Source organism: Coturnix japonica, chromosome 2, assembly GCF_001577835.2.
Source record: "Coturnix japonica isolate 7356 chromosome 2, Coturnix japonica 2.1, whole genome shotgun sequence".
NCBI classification, from domain to species: domain Eukaryota; kingdom Metazoa; phylum Chordata; class Aves; order Galliformes; family Phasianidae; genus Coturnix; species Coturnix japonica.
Window position 1 is genome coordinate 24,957,087 of NC_029517.1, and position 20,898 is coordinate 24,977,984.

Consider the following 20,898-nt stretch of genomic DNA (forward strand, 5'->3'; position numbering starts at 1 on the left):
ACAGTGGCACTACCTCATGCTGTCTGATGCTATTGGCAGCAAGCACACAGAAGCCAGCATGCACAAGCTTGTTCCTTTACAGTTTCTCCTTAAACAGGAGCACAGATGAAGCCTGTGTATTTCCTCCTGCTAATATACAATTGAAAACACACACAGTCAAATTCAGTAGGATATTAAAATGCTCTGTGAAAATGTGTATGAGTTTTCAGTTGTTATCAGTCCTCTAAATTTACATCAGCTATCCTTCATTCTTTTGTCAGTAAAATACAGTGTTCTGTCAACCTAAAACTATGACTCGTATATAGCTACCAGTGGATTGTATGTACTCCTCATTTTTCCCTCTTCCTTTCTTCCTTGGAACAGACCATCATTATCTCCTCTTCCAAAAGGAGAATGTTATTGTGCCTCTCCAGTCCGAATGTGTAGGAATCCAATACACAACAATCTTGCAGGAATCAGCTGCCAGATTTATTATTCTACCTGTAAACCCCAAACAAATAAACAAAACAAAAAAAAACAAAACAAAGAAAAAAAAACCAAAAAACAAAACCCTAAAAGAAAACAACAACCCAAAACCAGACTCAAAGAAATGAAAAAGTGGAATAAAAACAGACTTTAAATAAACGTCTTACGTACATTTAAAAAGGGTTAATCGGTTCAGTGAAAGACTTTTATATCTTCTGCTGAGAGATCATGGTAATGTTGGTCTGATTGCTTGTTTTTTCAGTGAGTCACTACCGTATACAGATATATATATATATATATATATTTCTTCTTAAATATTACACATTTTATGCATTTTTTCCTTCCCCCCCTCCTCTTTTTCCTTTCTTTTTTTGCCCAAGCCCTCTCCCACACCCACATCCTGCCACAGGCAGGAGGCGCTTTATGCTGACATTAGAGAACCAAAACCAATCTATGGACTTTTCATCAAAGCATGTTTCATTTGAACCTTATTTCAATAGAAACTGGTTTTGTTTTGTTTTCCTTTAAACAATCGTACTTATCCTTTTCTCATTCCTTCTTGCTAATTCTGCAGTTTGAGACTTGTGATTCTGGGTTGATCACTGCAAATTTAAGTGCCATTAAGAATTACAGATGATGGAATTAGGTGACATAATAAGGCATATACACACTCCCATTAAATATGTTGTCTTCTGGATCTAACTAAATTAAATATCTGTTCATATGTTTTTTACGCACCTGTGGTTTCTAGTGATCACTACTTCCTTACTTTTGATTAATTGCTTATTAAAATATTCATAGCTTAACTGATGTCTTAACTGACACAGGATGGAAAATTTACTCACAAACAAGAACTGCCTTTGAAACCCATCCACTGTGATGAAAATTACTGTTTTATGGTTATATGTTCATTTTCCTCCCACTTCTCAAGAACATAGGAAAATGATGCACTCCATCTAACACCTGTTTAAATTTCACTGGGCAAAGAAAGAAATCATGATCTCACCAGCTCCCCCTTCCCTCAAACTAGGATATATTACGCTTCAGAAAAGGTGCTCATAAACCTTTAGAATTTTCTTCTTTTTTTCTTTGTCTTTTTTGTTTGTTTGTTTGTTTTTTCTCCATTGTACAGACAGAATATTGTGTGTGGCTTGTATTTCAGATTACCCCTCACAAAAAAAAAACAAAAAAAAAACCCACAAAACAAACCCAACCAAAAAGACCCAATTTAAAAACATAAATAATGGGAAGGAAAAAAAAAAAAAAAAAAAAAAGAACTCAAAATTTGAATTGTCTTCCGAGCATATCTGATCACATTTACATTTAGTGTCCAAAACAAGTTGATTGGTAACATCAGTGCCAGCACTACAATGTCATACAGCGACTTCATGGTATTGACAGTTCGTCTACTCTCTGTTCCACCGAATATCACAAAAGGTTCTGCAGAGCTTTCCTCAGCAAGCTGAAGCTTACTAGTCATTTGTGGATGCGCATAAAAGCTGCTTATAGCACAGCTATGGCGTAAGCTATTTTCTAAGCAATAAATGGTTCAAGTCATCTATTTTGTCCTGAAATGCTACCTGTAGTTACAGCATTGCTTATAAATGGTCATAGTAAATTCAGCATCAAAGAGAATATTACAGAAAAAGACAGCAGCAGAAGCATTAGCATTATCTAGTATTTATATATGTTATCAACATAACACAGCAGTAAAAGGTTTAAATGCATATTAATGGGTACCATGTCTAAAAATTACTAAAGTACCTATTTAGTGTATTGGATATTTTTCTCAAGGAGTGCTAGCTGTGTCTAAACAGCATAATTAGATATGTGACTTAGTACAGTTAATTCCTATTGATTAAATAACTTATTTATGTACCAAAGGAAATGGAAGGATACGAAATGTTTTCTCCGTCCTGATCATGATCCCATATTTAATGCTGACATGATCATCAGACAGCCTATCACATGTAATTACTACCCTTAAATGGATCTCGGAATGTCCAAGTGATAGTACTGGCCATATATGTATAGCAATGTGACTCCAATTACAGCATACAGGTTGCAGTCTGAAGTCAGGGATTTTGTGACTTAGTCCTTGTTCTTAAGGCTACTCTGCAAATGTGGGATTTTTTTTTTTTTAAATTTTATTTTTTTAATTATTATTATTATTATTATTTTAGTCAACAAAGTAAAACTCTAGAGATATTTGTTTGCTTTTGGAGGCAAGCTGCAAGGTCCACCACTTCAAACTTATAAATTAAATGCCACAGTATACGCTTTGCTTCTCTTTTATATCTGCAGAAAGACAATTAAGAATGGCAAGAAACAACTGCCTTAGGCATGCTGTGCTGATATTATCAGCAAGTGGTTATTTTGCACAATGAGAATTAACTGTACTATGGATACCCAGAGAAAAAGTACAATATCTTATGTTGATATGAAACAAAACAGACATGATATAGCTTTTTTGTACTTAAAACCTGTATGTTCCCTTCCCAAACTTAATAAAAAGCAAACCCACCCTTTTCCTCCTGTTACACACAATAATGTTTAGTTTCCAACCCTCCCCTTTCAAATAAAGTGCGCTGTCCATGGCAGACCATAGGAATAATGCAACAGGAAAAGCCCCTTTTAGTGTACTATTTAAAAAACAAACTGAAGTCGATTCAGCTTTCCTCTGGCTCTTGTGAAAGAGGAGAAGCCTAAGAGAGGGGGAAAACGCCCCCTTTACTGTCACTGTTGTTAATAGACGTAGCCTTCATTATATGGGTGGGTGTTGCAGCAGCCACTATCTTGCATGTAGACCATGCTCTCGTCAAAGTGGGACAGGGGAACAGTGTCCTCCTCATTGATGTGGCGCTCCATGTCAGTCTTCAGTAAGGGGCGCTGGTTGTCTGGGAAGGCCATGGAGAAAAGCGCCTCAGGGTCACACACGAACTTGTAGACGTATCTTTCTCCGGCAACCTTAGGATGATAGAAAAAGGTAGTGTAAGTCTTGATGTTTTTGCAATTCTACATTCAACAGATTTCTATAGAACTCATTTTCATTACACAGTAAATAACGAGGCAGCAGAATGGGTAAGGACAATAGTAAAGACATTAGGGATCTGCAGAAAGCAGACTATGCAGAACTGTCTTGATTCTGAAACACGTGATATCCTCTTGGAAGACATACTAGCTATTTTACTTTCCAAATTGGTTTGTGGTTGTTTCCAATACTTGCCACAAATGGAACTGTTAGTATAGGAAAATGTAAACAAATAGTCACTATAGAGGCAAAATAAAATGACTAAGTCCAACACTGTACAAAGTGGAAAAAAGAATCACATTGCATGATAGAGATCTGAATTTCACTTTACATAGATTGATTCATACCTAAGTATAAAAGCACTTAGTTGTACTGCATGCTGATTGTACAGGGACAGCGTAAGCAAATACGTAAGCTAATATGTACTTAGCAATTGCTCATGCAAAGCCTGGGACATTTAGATTTGCTTATGGAGTGGCAATTTGTCCAACGATCCTAGTTTTCCCTTATTCAGAAATACCACTAAATGTCTGTGCTTTGTCCACTTAAAAGCTAAAGAATGCTGTTAAAGAAAAACAAACCAAACCAAAACAAACAGAATTACTGTCTTACTAAAATGAAAAAAAAAAAAAAAAGCTACTCAATAGTGCCTCCTCAAATGCCCTATTTAAAGAATTACAGTAAAAAAATATGAGCAATATTGCTTTCACATCAACTAAAATTATTTGAAAATAAAAATCAGAAAGATCATTGCTTCTTGCAACACCACACAGCAATGCGCTGAAAATGAATGAATGAAGGTGGAAAAGTATTGCAAACTTAACTGGATTCATATGAGTGCAAAACAGTCTGTACCATCTCCTTAAATTTTCATCTTATCTTTCTACGAATGCAATGTTTTGGTAGAGACTGTATCTGCAGGATAATTTTTTTTTTTTTTTTTTTTTTTTTTCCCAGCAAAGTAATGTCAGGAAATTTTACAGACTGAAGTCTACATTCAGAAGCAGGATATTTACACAGTCTATTACCAGTGCTTAACTTAAAACTAAAGGGGATAAATATACGTGCAGTAAAGAAACTTGCTACAAATTTATAACCCCCATTAGTTTTAGTATGGACTAAATTGACAGATAAGATGATCCAAGGGAAAGTTTCAAACATTGCTATGTTAGAAAAGTAAGCAATCAAATTAGTTTTTAAAATGTGTATTAAATATGCTCATTAGATAGTAAAGAGATAGCAAGTTAGTTGTCAGAAGAATTTTCCGTGTTAAATGGATATGTTCATATTATATTTATATCCTCAAACTTTCAACTTATTGTACACTCTTTGTTGCTTGTTCTTGATTCTGGGCTGCCCCTGAATTGTCCATGCAGCCAAAATTATAAACTGCAATGAGGAACACCTCTGTCTGCATCAGTACCCAGCAAATCCAAGCATTTCTGTTTCTCCCTGACTGGACCTAGTTTCTTGTCCACTTCACGGAAACTAAGTGCACAGGTAAATGATGCATAAAAATGGATAGGGCAGTGCTGTTGAAGCACAGGTTGTACAAGCTGACCCCCAGAGAGTGAAACAGGTGATCACTACAATAATCCCTGTGTAACAGCAAGAGAACCTGTAGTAGGTAACTCCAAACACAGACTTCAAAAGCTCTACTGGAAAAGCTACCCAGCAACTTGGGCTGAGGGCATTGTTTTCACTAATGCAGCTGGCCAATGGAAGGTTTAAGTATGTTAATCATCACAGAGCACAAAATGAATGTTCAAAGATATGGAACAAATACATAGCACAAGGTGTTCATTGTGATCTTTGACTGTATCTTATAATTTCCTAGAAGTAGGAGGTCTCCTATGTTGTCAAGCTACATAACTCTACATAGGAAGATTTTAAAATGTACATATAAATCAGCAAACCATGGAAAAATAATAGGTTGAATACTGTCAGTAAGACCAGGCTGCTAAACATATTTTTTTGTTAACTATTTCTCATAGTTCAGTATATTATAAAATACCGAATTTCTATTAAAAATAGTATTATTACAAAACTATTACTACAAAAACTGGTAAAATATTTAGTATTTTAATAGGAATCATTTTTCTCCCTTAACTTGCAGTTAGAAAAGTATCTAAGCACTGGTCAGTAAATTAAGAACTGTATTATTCTTATTGTACTCTGCTGTTTGCCTTTCCCACGTTCCAGGAAGCTCTGTTGGATATCCTTGAATGTTACCTCTTTCCCTTTAATCCTAATGTGCATTGTATGAACTAAAACCACATACACTTTTTCCACAGAAAAAGATATTGTGATGCATATACTGGATGTGGAAGGTGAAAAAAAGAGCCTAGTGTTTGTCTAATGAGATGAAAAATGTATCTAAACAATGTAGTTATAAGTACTCCTTGTAAACTGACTTGTGGATTAATATTCAACATTTCAGTGAAATTTAATACAGAATTAGCTGCTCACCTTTTGCATGATTCCTTTTTCATAATAATAGCGAAGTGATCGGCTAAGTTTATCATAGTTCATAGCTGGCCTATTTTTCTGAATCCCCCAGCGACGTGCCACCTGCCACAAAAATGGATTAGCATTGATTTGTTAAATGCGTTTCACAAGCAGATCTTATCATCAGATATTTATTTGGGGATTGACTGGGGGAACCCTGCAGGTAGAATGCATAAATAAAAGAGAAAACGCTGCTGTGACCTGAATTTCCTATGTATTAACACAATTTTTAATTGGACTCATCATCATCCATTAAACTTAGAATAGACCTGCTCATTTGCAAACCAAGCGATGGGCTGGTTTTCCTTGTTGCCACTGTTTTGTTTTGTTTTTTAAAGAAAAACAATGGAAAAATAGTCATATAAAGATGTGATAAAGATGATAAAAAAATATTTATCAAGTTTCACAGGAAAACTTTAAAGAAAGACGAAAACTCTTCTTTAGTTTGCCATAGGAATATTTGCACTATTTTTTTGTGTTTTCTTTTCTGTTAGAAAACTAATAAATGACTTTAAAAAAACATACACACAAACTTAGTCCATGAACTAATACAGGCCATAACTTGGAAGAACATCAATGCTGAGACCATTAGAAGATGGGAGTCAAAAGTAAGCCCTGAATAACACTACATAAAAAAAATAAATAAGAAAGTTCCTCACTTGGAGGAACCATATGGCAGAATGATGAACCAGACGGAAACTACACAACTGTAGTTGTGTAATTTCCCTTAAAAATAACATCAAAAAGTAGACATTATCAGCTAGTGAACCATTCCAGAGAATGATATGGCTTCTGTTCCTATGATTTCTACTTGCCTTTATTCCTCCTGCTTTATTGCCAAAGGTAGTTCTGGAGAAAGAGGCTTTTTGTTTAAAGAGCTTAACAGCTTATTCCCCACCCAAAATTATAACTGGTCGTTGGCAACGTATCAATTACTGTTTGTACAAATGACTACCCATGTCAATGAAGGAGGGAAAAAAGAGGTGATGAACTCTCTAAAACACATACTATAAAAATGTTTGTGAGGTGCATATGCATATATGCATACAGCTCTGGAAAAAGGAAAGAGTAACCACTCATCTTCTCTGCAGACAGCTCTACAACACTTTCCAATAGGTGTCTGGTGTCTTTTGTTGCAAACCATAGGAAACATCCAGCACTGAAAACTGAAGGGGGCTAAATAACAACAGTAAAACCCATGACTTTGATCTCCACCTGGACGGTAATTATTTACAATTTCTTTTTAAAGCATTATTTCCTTTCTATAGTTCAGACCTTCAGGCTTAAGTAAATTATCAAGGCTTTGCTCACTTTAGCCAAGTTTTAGCTGCATTGAAACATATCTCCAAATCATGTCAATTTATACCAGCTGTAGATTTGGCTGAGATATGCAACTGCGAATCTCCTATTCATCTTTGTAACACATGCCTACATCTTTCTTTCTTCATTCCTGCCAAGTTTTTCCCTGCATTAATCACACTCCTAAAAATCACCATTGTATCTAGTTTGCATAATACAGCAAAGTGTCTGTAACAAAACAATCATCAAGAACATGTTAAACTGTGTGTTATCTTAACACATGTGAAAAGGCAAGAAAGTCCAGAAGTAGTCTTTGTAAGCGAGTCTTCCTGTCCTTCATCTGCAGAGCATATATCAAATCATGCTTTGGGGAAGTGATTTGGGGTTCTAGCCTTCCACTTCATCTCACTGCTGAAGGTTACTATGCCTATGACAAGGCAGCAGAAATGGCCCTACGCCAGTTTTAAACCACCACTATTTACAGTCACATGCTTTCTGAATGAACTATGGTGCCCAAAAAGCTGATATGTACTTGTTTCTGTCATCACCCCTTCTATAGGGACATAAATCTGAAGAAAGGGATGGGATACAAAGGTCATACCATTGACATCCTAACCTGCCACAGCTGAATCAACAAGCTCTTTGACTTCCCTTCAATTTACACTTGGCAACCAACAGAAGTGTGCAACTTCCCACAGGCTATTCTTATTTTAATCAACAGTTTCTGTTGGATCCATGGCATTCACGTGAAAACAACTTAGTCTCCTTTGTACTCACAAAGCACAGAAGAGCAAGTAAGTTTCAAGTAAGTCGTCTGCCTTTTCCAGATCTTCAATGCAACGTTACTTGAAAACACAAAGCAACCGCTGTGCATGCTGTGCAGTCACAGAAGCAGATGATCTGACTGACTTACATCTATCTCTTCAGGGAATTATGCAAAAAGGAAAAAAGGAAATCTTACAGCTTTTTTTTTTTTAAAAAAAAAAAAATATTTTCCTTTCCATATCTAATAAAATCTATAATGTTTTTGCACCATCTGCTGGGAACCATTTTTCAATAAGTTTTTTGATCTTTAAAAAATGTTGGGTACTGAGATTGGAGCAACGGATGTTCTGTGGTCAAATCCTCAGATGCACAGTGTCAGGATCTGCCAAGTTGAATATAAGTATCATTGGAGAATGCCTGGAAAGAACAGAGCTGGCACATGGGTCTCTGCAGCAGCCTGCCCATCAGCCAGACCATGTCAGGAAGAAAAGGAGCATTAGTACTGTCTCAGACTCCAGCTACCCTTAGGGCGGTTGATGCATCATGAAGCTTAAATGCAAGAAAGCTTTCAGATTGCTTATGGCAGCAGATGGATCGCAAATGGCAGAAATAGCTGGTAGAGTGAAGAAGCTGCCTTACACCCCCAAAGCTTCCTACTCAGCTCTAACTCAGAAAGAATCTGAAATGAGAATTTGCTGTGTTCTCTTCTGTTGCTCAACCCCTTCCAAGTTGCAAAATATAAACCAGAATGATATTGCTTTTCTACAATACTCATCACATCATCCACATCAGCACTACAATAAAATTCAGACACACAAGATTTTCTAATGGTTTTCACTGCTGTTTAGAACACAGGAGAGATTATTTAATTTTAACAAGTCAAGAAATTTCATGCAATAAAAGTTCAATTTATTCCTGTTTATCACACTAGTGAACTAAGCCACGGTTCAGCAAATGTTTATTTATACAAGTAATTTTATCTACCCCACGAGTCCTTCATGGTTCAGGGAAGCTGTGCATGTGCTAGAGTTTTTGCAAGAGTAGGATCTAAATGTGCTGTAAGCAATCTAATGATACAGATAATCAAGAATACACTAAAAAGATAGCTTTTCATATTATTTCAGTGGGCTTTTACTGCCTCACATTCTTAAATTTCTTTGTCATGTGTTTCAGACTTGGAGTCTTTCATTCTACAGATAAAAGTTTCCAACTTCCTACACCTTTACAGTGAAAAGTATCTGATACTAAAAAAACTATTCAGGAACAAGTTTTCAAAGGAATGTAGAACAGAACTCTTCCTGGAAAAATAATTCTGAAAAATTTGGGCCCAACAATTAGTACTGAGTATTTTGAAACTCTAGTACTTGCAGTATATTCATTATTTCACAGGACTAGAAAATTAAGTCTAAGCTCAAGCACACCTCTGTCTCAACACTCCCACTGTGAGTTCTTTCTATTACCCTTTTGAAGTGCTAAGAAATGAAATACTGAAAGAAAACAATGCTTAACTATGAAAGAACAGTGTTAAATTTCCAGTACAGGGCAGTGGACATCAGGACACTCTGCTTATCTAACCCACCTCCTCTGGCTCAATCAGCTTGAATTCCATGCCTCGGCCAGTCCATGCTATGAAGTGGGAGTTTGATGGGTCATCGAGAAGAGCTACCAAGAACTGCCACAGCTGAAGTGAGCCTCGCCGTTGATATGTAGGTCCCTCACGGTACATGCCTGGTTCCTGTTTGACGTCACCTGCACAGAATAACAATGTTAGCTTAGCAATCCACAAAAAGCATCATCACTCAGTTTGTCAGATAGGCTGGCAAGGCAATCATTAAGGTTAATAAAATTGAAGAAAAGAATGCTTACTATCCAACTGTCCACAAATGCAATAGTCTTCTTTCTCCTGCTATTAATTGTAAACACTCTTACAATAACATATTCATATGCAAACAAGTACCTAAATTCAGTCACACTTTATGGAAGTCTCCCTAAGCCTATCCCCATTCACTTCTGATACATGCAAATCCTGCTTGCAAACTGTTTAGTAATATCCTCTATCTGGAAAACCTTGAAATATTTTTGCAAGCAACCCTGATGTCCAAAGAACTGCACTTGTGTACTATACTTCGAACAAGCCCTAGTTTTGTAAATTCAATGAGTGCTTCAAAAGCTGCAAAACTCTATTGAATGAAACTTCTTTTGCATGCAAATTCTCTAAAGGAAAATTTGACAAAGTATTTGACTTGGACTTAAACAGCATATGCTTTACATACAGGTATGCAAATCCTGAAGATATGTGAGTTTCTCTGTGGCGTATTGGACTTGCATATAAACACACATTACTTTTACTTGTATCTACATATTAGATCAGTATTCCCCTGAAAAGAAGTAGTTTTTCTAAAATTTCGAATCCAAAAACCAATAATATTCTGCTGATCCACAAGCTGCCAACGAAAAATTGTCCTGCTTCATCCATACTATGTTCCTCTTGTTTTTACATAATATTCATATGAACAACTCAGGCACCAACAGCTGAAAGGTTTGATGCTGATTTTCTGCAAACAATAACAATCCTTGAAAAACTGGCAAAAAAAAAAAAACAAACCAAAACCAAAACAAAAAAAAAAAAACCCACAAAAATACCTCCTCATTTAAAGTACCAGACCTGCAGCCCTTGTAAATAAACATATGACCTGTTTAGTACCAAACCACAGCATTAGGATGGTCATTACTGAATGGCTTCAAGTAGTGAAAATAAGAATAATAATATTAAAAATGGAGCACTTCCTTTTGTAATCAGGAAATAAAATTGAGTCAATAGCTGTGGAAAACAAATAAATCAACACAAGGCTTTTTGGTTTATGTGAGGTTTAAGCTCCAGTCCTGAAAGGCTTTCTTTTGCAAGGACAGTATTTTTCTTTTAATGACAGCTGAGCAATGCACAAACAGCAAGTGCAATATTACAGAGAATCAGGTAATGTCTGTGTAGAGCTTTGATTTCAAACCAAGCAGCTAAGAATGTAGTTCTGAAACATCAAGGCTAGTCCTGAGTTTATCCCATTTTAGCTTTACAGAGCAAAACATAATAACGTACTTGCTACGTTTTATTCAAAAGTCATCAGGCTACAAGTATAAACACAAGTATTTGTGTCATGATATTGGTCTTCCGGAGGACAAGGTGTTGTCTCAATGAACACTTGTAGCAGCTACTAGCAGACTTAACGCTTTGCAAGCACTCAAACATTTCCAAATGTTATTAATTTTTTTTTTTTAATTTTAATTTTTGTTGATTTTATTTATATTTCTTTCCTATTTTCATTCCTTCCTCTTTACAAAACTCAAGCAAACAAAAAAGCTTTTCAAGAAAGCAATGCACAAGTACTCCTCAAAAAGAATTTTAACTTTTTCTAGAACAGGGTCTGATTCCATTCCCATAAATATAAATACAATTTTGTTACTAGTACTGAAAACAGATCAGACACACAATGGTTTGGGGAAAAATGAAAAACTAAATAAACAAGACACAAACCAAAACTAAGACACGTGACAGGATATGCTCGGTGGAAAATAAACAAACAAATAAACAAAAAGCATTCCAAAGCCAGCATATAAAGCAAACATCCAAATAAATCACCCTTTCAGTTATGATATTGGATTAAGCAATCCTTAGAACTAGGTGAAGGCTAATATTATTTAAATTTCTCTATTTATTTCCTACCATTCCTTACCAACTCTGAAATACAAACAAAACAAAGCAGAAAAAAAAAATAAAAAATAAAGGGCAGGAGTTCTCCAGCTCTCCTTTAGCAATGGTCAGAGAGCTGTTCACAGGTTTATCAGAAGGCATCTCACCCTTCATGTTAAAATAAATAAAGGTGGACATACATACAGTGACTCAAAGAAGCCACTCTAGCAAATTTAAGTAATTGATCTCCAAATTACTTCCCAAAGTCGCAGACTAACAGAGTCATCGGCAAGAAATACTGAGTCCATCTACTTTGTCTGTAATGAAATAAATCTGAAATCAACTGAGTTACATCAGGAAACTCATTTTACATTGGAGTAACTGAGGATAATTCAGGCCATTTATTTTACTTGACCCCAGAATCCCTCTTGAAAAAATTCTATAAGAATAGGTAGTGGGTAGATGATTTGTTTTTATCAATCCTATACAGAAATAAGCCACTAGTACAATGCCTAACGTAGCACAAAAACACTTATACCAAACAAAAATGCCCTATATACTCATTCCCTACAATTCATCTCTTCACAGACAACAAGAGGATTAATCTTCAGTAATACTAGAACTGTTGCTTTCTCCTCTGTTTTGTTAATTATAAGAGATGCCTTCACTAAACCTCTAACAAGAAGAGGTATGTGATCATCAGTGCTATGGAAATCCTCCCATTATTAACAATACAGGAACTGAGCACCTCTGAGCCAACTTAGAATACAGAATCCTTCAGTGGCAAAATCTGAATAACATCCCATTGAAAACGAGACTTTGTTTGCAATAGACAAAGATGAGCTTTTGTTGTGTGCACTGCAAATGGTGTGCTAAGGAATCCTAAATTAGAACGTTACTGACCTTTTTTTGATCAGCAATAGAGAAAAGTCCATCTTTTCTTTTTTTCATCTCCACACACAAGAGAACAGAGGGAGATGTGTCATACATACCATCAAACTTCTCTGGAACAACGCAAGTGTCATCATAAAACTGCCTAGGTCCCTTTTCATACATACAACCTGTAAGTTAAAGACAAAGAGGTGTTTGTTTAAAAGATGCATGGAGAAAGACGAGACCATCGGCTTAATGCCAGAGGGAACACTAAGTCATACAGGAATCAGATTAATATCCCACATCCTTTACACGCCACCCAATCACAACATTTTGGCCACAGTACAGGAGTGCTTAATTAACGTACACATTCCCAAAAGACTGCTAATCGCAACCTGCAAAAATGAAAAAGCACCCATTTTTCTTTATGATTTATTTCAAAATGTTTGCCTCATTTCCTATTTGAATTAGCATGGCTTTAACTTTTAACCCTTAGTTCCTGTGTGTCTTCTGCCTGCTAGACTGAAGCACTACTCAGGATTTTTCTCCCCATCCATGCAGAGGATAGGCATTTACTCCAATTCAGGTAATTTTATTAAATTTACTTTTGTCACTAAAAGACACTCTCTATAACATTGCATTCTTTCTAACACTTTCTTCTGTGTACATTCCTACCCTGCAATACTATTTCTAATGTCTTGACTAACCAGAACTATATTGGATGCCAGTATCACCCTTGCCAGTGCAACCCGGTGAAGCAAAACATCCCCTCCTCTGGCCCTCTTTAACTGCGCAAATCTTGCATGAGGATTTTTTGCCATATGCCAGAAATGTCTGGTTGGGCTGATTGCCTGATGTGAAGCCAAGGAGGAGGAGGCCAATCTCAAAACCTTTTTTTCCAATACACTGTTTCCTGATTCCACAGGTTTGGTCTATGTTCATCATTAAGGGGAAAAAAAAAAAGAAAAAAGGAAAAAAAGAAAAAAAAAAGAAAAAAGGAAAAAAAGAAAGAAAAAAAAAAGAAAAAAAGAAAAAAGGAAAAAAAGAAAAAAAGAGAAAAAGAAAAAAGAGAAAAGGAAAAAAGAGAAAAAGAAAAAAGAGAAAAAGAAAAAAAGAGAGAGAGAAAAGAAATGAAAAAACCTTTTTGTTTAATGTGTCCAGATTACCACACAATTAAAATCGCTTTGTGTGATTGCCCTGTCCTGCCCATTATTTACTGCCATGACATAAAGTTATCAATTAACTTTGTTCCATATCTTTAATGAAAATATTGAATAGCAACACTCCTGTTTTCTACAACTGTAACAGAAACAAATCCATTCAGTGATGGTTGGCCAATGACGGCCACTTTTAGATCTGTCACTAAGCCAGGCCTTAATGTATTTAATGTTTACTTTACTGATACTGCTTAGTGCTAACTCCTTAATCAGAATGTAATGTAGTGGCAAACTGAATGCCATTAAAAAAATAGGCCAACTATACAATACAAGAGATAGCTATCTCTACCAATCAAACTTTTAATCTCAACAAAGAATGAAATCAGATTTCTTCAACATGACCTTTATGTCATAAAATCATGTTGACTGATTTCTAAAGACTGAGAACAAATATTTACCATCTCTTTTTTTTTCTCTGCGTCATTCATAACAACTTTACCACTTCCAAGTACTTATGAGTGCATAACATGGCTAAGACTGTTCTTCTTCAGTCTAAGCTATGATTAAAACTCAGGTCTGTTGATCCTAGCCCTGCTTTTGTGTACTTTTCCCTAATGTCTTTCACCTCCCTTAGCAAGCTTACATATTTCATATAATTTAATATACCAACACTGTTACAAATTTCCAGCTTCTATTTCACCTTTCTTGTTACACACCACTATTTCTATTTTCTTCCTCACCAGAAACAGGTGGATTTTAGCAACTTTTGTCACCTTTCCAGCTGTGTCTTTTCACTAATGAATGAAGTCTTATTAGAGGACATTCGTTCATACATCTGTTTGGATTCCCATCAATTTCATGTAATTTTCATTGGGTTTGTGAAATTAGTTCCACGGAGGAAAAACAAACAAATTCTAAGCAACAATAAAAATCGTATACTGACAAAAAAGATACATCAAAGCAGGAGAGTGGAAGTCATAACTGCTTTCTCAGTGGTCATTTTTTGCTTAGGTCTGCTGGTCTTCCTAATATGTATAAAATGCTATTAGTCTGAATTATTAATTTTGACAATGATTTAAGCTCTGCCTTACTGAAGTCACTAAACACTCTGGTATGTACACAAAATGGCTTTACAACTTGGGTCTCAAAATGAACCAGAACACTGAATTTAAAAAATCCTAAAAAAACTGGGGAGGGGGGAGGGAGGAAAGCAAGAAACAAACATAAACTGAAATTTCTTAAGCACAAAATGGATTACTTAACAGTTAACTGAGTCTGTCACACCAGAAGTCTGTAAAATATAATTTAAGCAGAAGGAGTTGTATGGACAAGTTTTTAACTGCCTCTTCCTACCAACAGCTGTAGCCCTTGAAAAGCAGAATGAGTAAATTCATAATAATGTTGGTTCTATTCTAGTCAACTTCTGGTACTAGAAGCTACAAAACTTCATTAAAGCAGAAATTCAAAACTGGGAAGTGAAGGATGATAGATACTTCCGATCAGTAGGATTAAACCAGTGAACCCCAAATTCCTCCAGGTTGTGTTTTTTTTCCCCCATTTCTCTCATACAATACATAAGCGATACATAATAGAAAACTTAACTTCTGTTCTGTTTGGGTGAGCCAGGAAGCCTTCTTGCCTCATGTAAATGGAATGGCAGCTAGGCACTTCTGAAAGGAGAAGACAAAGCTAGTCAAAAAACTGTCTAGAATTGAAGAGTGCAGGTTAGCAATGAGACCAACTGCAGGTAAAAGAGCAACAAGGAAGATGCATGTTACAATGAGATAGAACCTTACAACCAGTCAGTTTTTCAGAGCAGGATGCACAAGGCATTGTGAAAGACAGAAAATCATAAAGTGAAGATCAGAGATTGCATCCAGTATAGGCAGTTGAACACAAGCCCTTATGACAATCTACCTATCTACAAGCTGAGCCCTGTGACATGTACATTTGAGATAATCTACATACAAAAAAATCCACACAAGGCAGTACAAGTATTTTAAACCTTGTTCTTGTATATCCATCCTTGTAACTAATTCAACACAATATTTTTAATCAATTACATAGATAAACCTGCCCTGCCAATCATATTAGGCTCTTAAAAACTCTACAAATGCAGTCCCATGAATTTAAGTAATGTCAGGGTGAATCTGAAGTAGGCTAAAGTTGAAGTAGAAAGTTGAAGAAATTTTCTGGAATTGCTATTAAACAGGAATTCAGCTACACCAGTTTCATCCTTCACCTATGCATGTGCACTCTTAACCAAAAAAAATAAAAATAAAAATTAAAAAAAAAAAATCTCCTAAAATAAAGAGATAGTGTACAAATTCTAAGTAATGCAAAAAATCTATTTTCCATTCCACATTTCTACTCAAATATGCAGGAAGAAAGACGAGGGAAAAACAACAACAACAAATCAGAGAAATTAATAAAAATTATATTCTTTATATGTCTTTGTTGCTGATTAGGGACCGTGCAAGACACAGGGAAAGAATAATCTGTGCACAGGGACTTGCAAAGATAAATAAGCCATACACGTTTGCCCTTCCAGATCACTTTTAACTCACTTCAGATATCAAAAGTCTTGTTTAACTCAACCTATTAGATCTTGTGATAAATTTCTACTTTAAGATTTTCAATCTGTTACCAGTAATTTGTAACTCTAAGAGATGTAAACCATGGTTGAAAGAGCAGACATTATTTTTCCAATACTGCCTAAAAACTCTTCCAGAACGTCATTCCAAATTTCACAGTTCAATGATTAGTGATGAGTATCAAAGATATGGCAGGATAAGAAAATAAGGTTTTACAATGGTCTCACAAAACAAGTAAAACACAGGACAGCAGTAAGTTCCCTCCAAAAATCCCTGGCTTCTCCTGAACATCTGTGCCAAACTCTTCATTACCTCCTCTCTCAATGAAATGCTCGGTGCCTGCCTGCTCTCTAATGTCTCAGACAGCTATTCTGAGCAGCCACACGTTTCAACAACTCAGCAATCACAGAAGTCAAGTATAGCTCCATAGACTAGAAGTCAAGGCTACAAGTAGTGGTTCACCTGCAAAAAATCACTCATCTTACCAAGCAGACTGAGTTTTAAGGAGAATGGAAAAATCTACGTAAAAAAGAGGAAGCTGAAGAACTGAAACAGATGCTATTTTCTATTTTAGGTAAAAATTCCCTAGTATTGGCAGCAAAACCCCTTTTGACTCATGAACTCCACTCTTGCAAAGTGATACAGCAGAGTACACAGAACAAAGAATTATGTATGCATCCAAGAAGCTACATTTTTAGCCAGCTTGGGCTTTCATCTCTCATGCTCCTAAAGTCAATCACAATTAACATCTGGAGTCTTTTTAAGAAAAGCATTGTTTCTACCAACATTACTTAATCTTTTGGTTAGCTTGCACTTAAACAGTCCACAGAGGACCGAAAAAATACAGCAGGCAAGTTTATTTCTCGTAAAGTAGCTAGAGTCTTGTTATCCTAAAGTGCTATCAGTTAATTTATGACTATCAGAGTGGGTCAGACTCTAATCAAATTGTAGAAACATTTCCAAAGTGATTATTCAATCAAATGACTAACATGGTTAATTAGGAGCCATAAACATTGCTCTGAAGTTCATCAAAGTAATGACTTGCCCAGAAAAATTACTGCTAATTAAATTGCCTGCTGCTTTCATTTCTACCTTATCTAATAAAAAGTCCAACCAATGAAATTTAGCATTGCAGTTTTAAATTGTACTAAATGCTTGACTAAAACCCAGAAGTATTTTTACTAGCTAAACGGAGCTACTTCAAAAGAAAACATTTTAGTACAGAAATTACAGAGCAATTATATGTTTTCTTCTTCAAGTATTGTTTCAAGACAACAAATGAGACAGAAGTGGGCATAAAAAACTGCCAGAGAATGATACAAGTATTTGAGTGACTGATTTGACTGCCTTTTAGCAATCTGTATTCTTTGAGGAAAAATGTGCTGGGATTTAGGACATGCAACATGCTTGCTTCAGACTTTCAATGAACTGGTTCATATTGTGAAGTTGCAACATCTCAAGAACAGCAGAATCCAGTTTTCATTAAAAAACAAACAAACAAAAAGAAAACCAACAACACATGGAGACAAAAATATATTTTTATAGTTAATCTGAAATACTTAAGATGTCGTTCTTCATTTCTCCTCTTGATAACAACAGCGTAACAGTCATCTTAAAACACTGAATGTGACATTATATCATGTTGGTCTGAAATATTTTTTCTCCAAGAGGTGTTATTTTAAAATTACTTGTAATGTAGACACTGCAGAAGTACTTTTGTCCCTGGAAATGTCACAGAGAAAGTACTACAAATCATAAAAAAAGCAGAAAAAAAACCCACCAAATAGACCTCCACAGGACAAGAAAAATCTGCTGCCAAATTCAGCTGATACAGGTTCTAGATATAATCATTGAATAAGACACTTGAGTAGACCTTGGTAAGAAAGCATTTCATGTTAATTATCATGCCAGAATTTAAAGGATTAGGCTGTCACAGCCCTGTATAACTGTAACTGAGTAGGAAACTTTGAAATCCCCTTTTCTGATTGTTATTCAGAAGCAAGGACCAGGTTTTAGACCCACAATCACACCCTGAGCAGAAACTATTTTCTGCCGAAGTCACTTGCCAGAGAAGACACTGGGAAGATTAAGCTTCCTTGGGTATCAGAGTGAAGCAACTTTCCTCTCCTGAATGAAGCAGAAACTGGGAACCTGAATCAGGATTTCCTCTTCAGCTGCTCCTCCAGCTCTGACATTATAGAGCCTTCCTCGCTAAAGAACAAGTTGTCACACTGTGCTCTTACTCTGAACTACTTTTCGGTTCACTTTAAAAACAGCACCCTAAGATCTGGAAGTTGGGGGCAGGACCCATGTACATGTGAAGGAGCAAAGTGTGACATGATGTGCCCCACCACAGAGGGGCAGAGATCAAGGCTCAGTAGGGGTTTGTAGGCCAAATCAGAGTCACTGCAAATGCCAATGGTGCCAAAACTGGAATCCTCCTACTCCTGCTCAGCCACTTCTTCGATTTATATTTTATTACCAGCCAAGCCATATTAACAACAGAAGCAATTCTCAGGAAGTTTGGAAAGACTCCACTTCCAGTGGGTACAGCCACCTGCATAACTTAACTTATACCATATCCTTCTGAGTTGTTCTCAGTGCAGTCTGAAAAAGAATTACTGGAGCTTTGGCTCCTATTTCAGCAACTCGGCGTTGGTGAATTTCCACATACACTTTAATATGCTGTGCCACTTCTCTTCCTGTGGGCAAGAAATACAGCATGTGCAGGCTCTCACTGGTGCCATGGGGCAATAAGTGGGCAGGCACAAAGCCTTCAGGTGCTGCCACGCATGCCAGACCAACCCTGCCACTAGGCCTGACCAGCCCATGCTGCCAGCTGCTTTCCTGCGCTGCGCGGTCTCCTCTCTGGTACACGCAGAGATAGCCAAGGCAGTGGGAGAGATTTCTACTGAGTGCAGAGACAAAAGTAGCCTTTTTAAAGCAAAACGATCAAGTTAGAACACATCATACTTTTGGCCTCAAACTTGGTAACATCACAATCAAGCTGCAAATAACTGTTCAGTTCATGAATTTCCGAGTGCTGACATACTGTTTACAAAGAGACGCTTCATCCACCACCAAAAGCCTTTCAGCCTCATGGTGGAAAGCAGCTGTTACAGCCACTGAGAGGCTCTGACCAGCTCAGAAGTGAAGAGCAATACACCAAACACAGCTTTTCAGGAAGGAATGGCAGTTCTTCAAACTATATCACATCTAAGGAAGGCTTATGATCTGTGTTGCAAAGGAGATGTACTAAGCAATTCTTTTCTGATACAAAACATGCAGAACACATTGAAATTAAAACTCTTATATCTCTGAACAAAAAGAAATTTATGTAGAAATAGAAAAACTAATGATAGTTTTCCTAGTCAGAAGTCACTTGCGCATGTTCACAACTCAGATGCTGGTGGATTGGATTTTAGTCCAATTACCTTTGAAAACACTACTCTCTCAGAAACTACACTGTTACAACACAGCTCTACAAACGGGTAAAATCTTGACAAAATGAAAGTCGGCATTACTTTCTCATTAGCAAGGGCAGCACGCACAATGTAAATGCTTGGAAGTTACAGAGATTAAGGGAAAAAAAAAAAAAAAGGATCAGTATTTCCTGTAAAAATCCATCTGAAAATTAAGCTTGTTTTTTTTTTTTTTTTTTTTTCCCAAATCATTATGTTACTTAAAAACATTCAGAATGGAAGGTTTTCTTCGTTTTGCCTGAGTTCCATGACAAACAAAAACATCTACAAGTACGTGCACTCAAAGATAGAGACAACTCCTTTTATACTAATTAATATTTCTTATTTTCTTACATTTCACTTTATAAAAATCTACCAGGTTTGGCCTCAACAGCTCACTTCTAAGTGCAATTATCACACACAGAAAGAAAACCTTAAGCAAACAGCTTCCTTTCCACAACTTTGGTTTTTAGATCTATGACAGCATCTAATGCATTTTCTGAGACCAGATGTCAACAGCCTGTCTGGGCGATGTGTAACTTTTTATACAGCAGAACAGGAAAACAAAGGCTCATACATTCAGCACCGAAATGAAATTCCACATGGAACCAATCATTTGAGCATACTTTAAATTCATGTATTTGCTTTCATTAACCTCAGTAACTGTAAAATGTATTTAAACATCGCTTCCCTTTGAGTTCAACAAAATATAGCATTATTTTTTTCCCCCTTTCTCCTTTTGTTGGTAATCTTACAGCAAAAAAAGTCTGTGTTGCTTTTTCTCCCCCACCCCATCCCCTGCCTGTAGAATGAAGTTGGACAAACACTGCACGGCTGAAGTGACATATTTGAATGGAATTCAGACCAACCAGTTCCTGTTTATGTTTCTGATTTGAGAATGTAGCCTTCTCATTCACTATACATTAGAAACACACCAAGGCCATAAATGGTGTCAGGTTACAGGCAGGCACGGCCAAGGAGCATTAATCATTACTTTAAGGCAACTGGCAAAAGCAGCAGCTGAGGGAACACTACACCCTTCAGCTCCGCATAAATGGAC

General features: G+C 36.4%; 1 protein-coding gene across 5 annotated transcripts in view; it reads right to left on the reverse strand.

The window, feature by feature from the left end:
- Positions 1 to 446: 446 nt before the first annotated feature.
- The window catches only part of ETV1 (ETS variant transcription factor 1), a 66,206-nt gene continuing 45,754 nt past the window's right edge, over positions 447 to 20,898 (reverse strand). For all 5 annotated transcript variants that reach the window (XM_032443167.1, XM_015853630.2, XM_015853631.2 and 2 more), the window contains 5 exons: positions 15,385 to 15,453; positions 12,746 to 12,814; positions 9,648 to 9,817; positions 5,966 to 6,067; positions 447 to 3,432 (listed from right to left, as the gene is read on the reverse strand). In XM_032443167.1, coding sequence (XP_032299058.1) covers positions 3,211 to 3,432; positions 5,966 to 6,067; positions 9,648 to 9,817; positions 12,746 to 12,814; positions 15,385 to 15,453 — 632 coding nt within the window. In that variant the 3' untranslated portion in view covers positions 447 to 3,210. The remainder of the gene's footprint in view (positions 3,433 to 5,965; positions 6,068 to 9,647; positions 9,818 to 12,745; positions 12,815 to 15,384; positions 15,454 to 20,898) is intronic.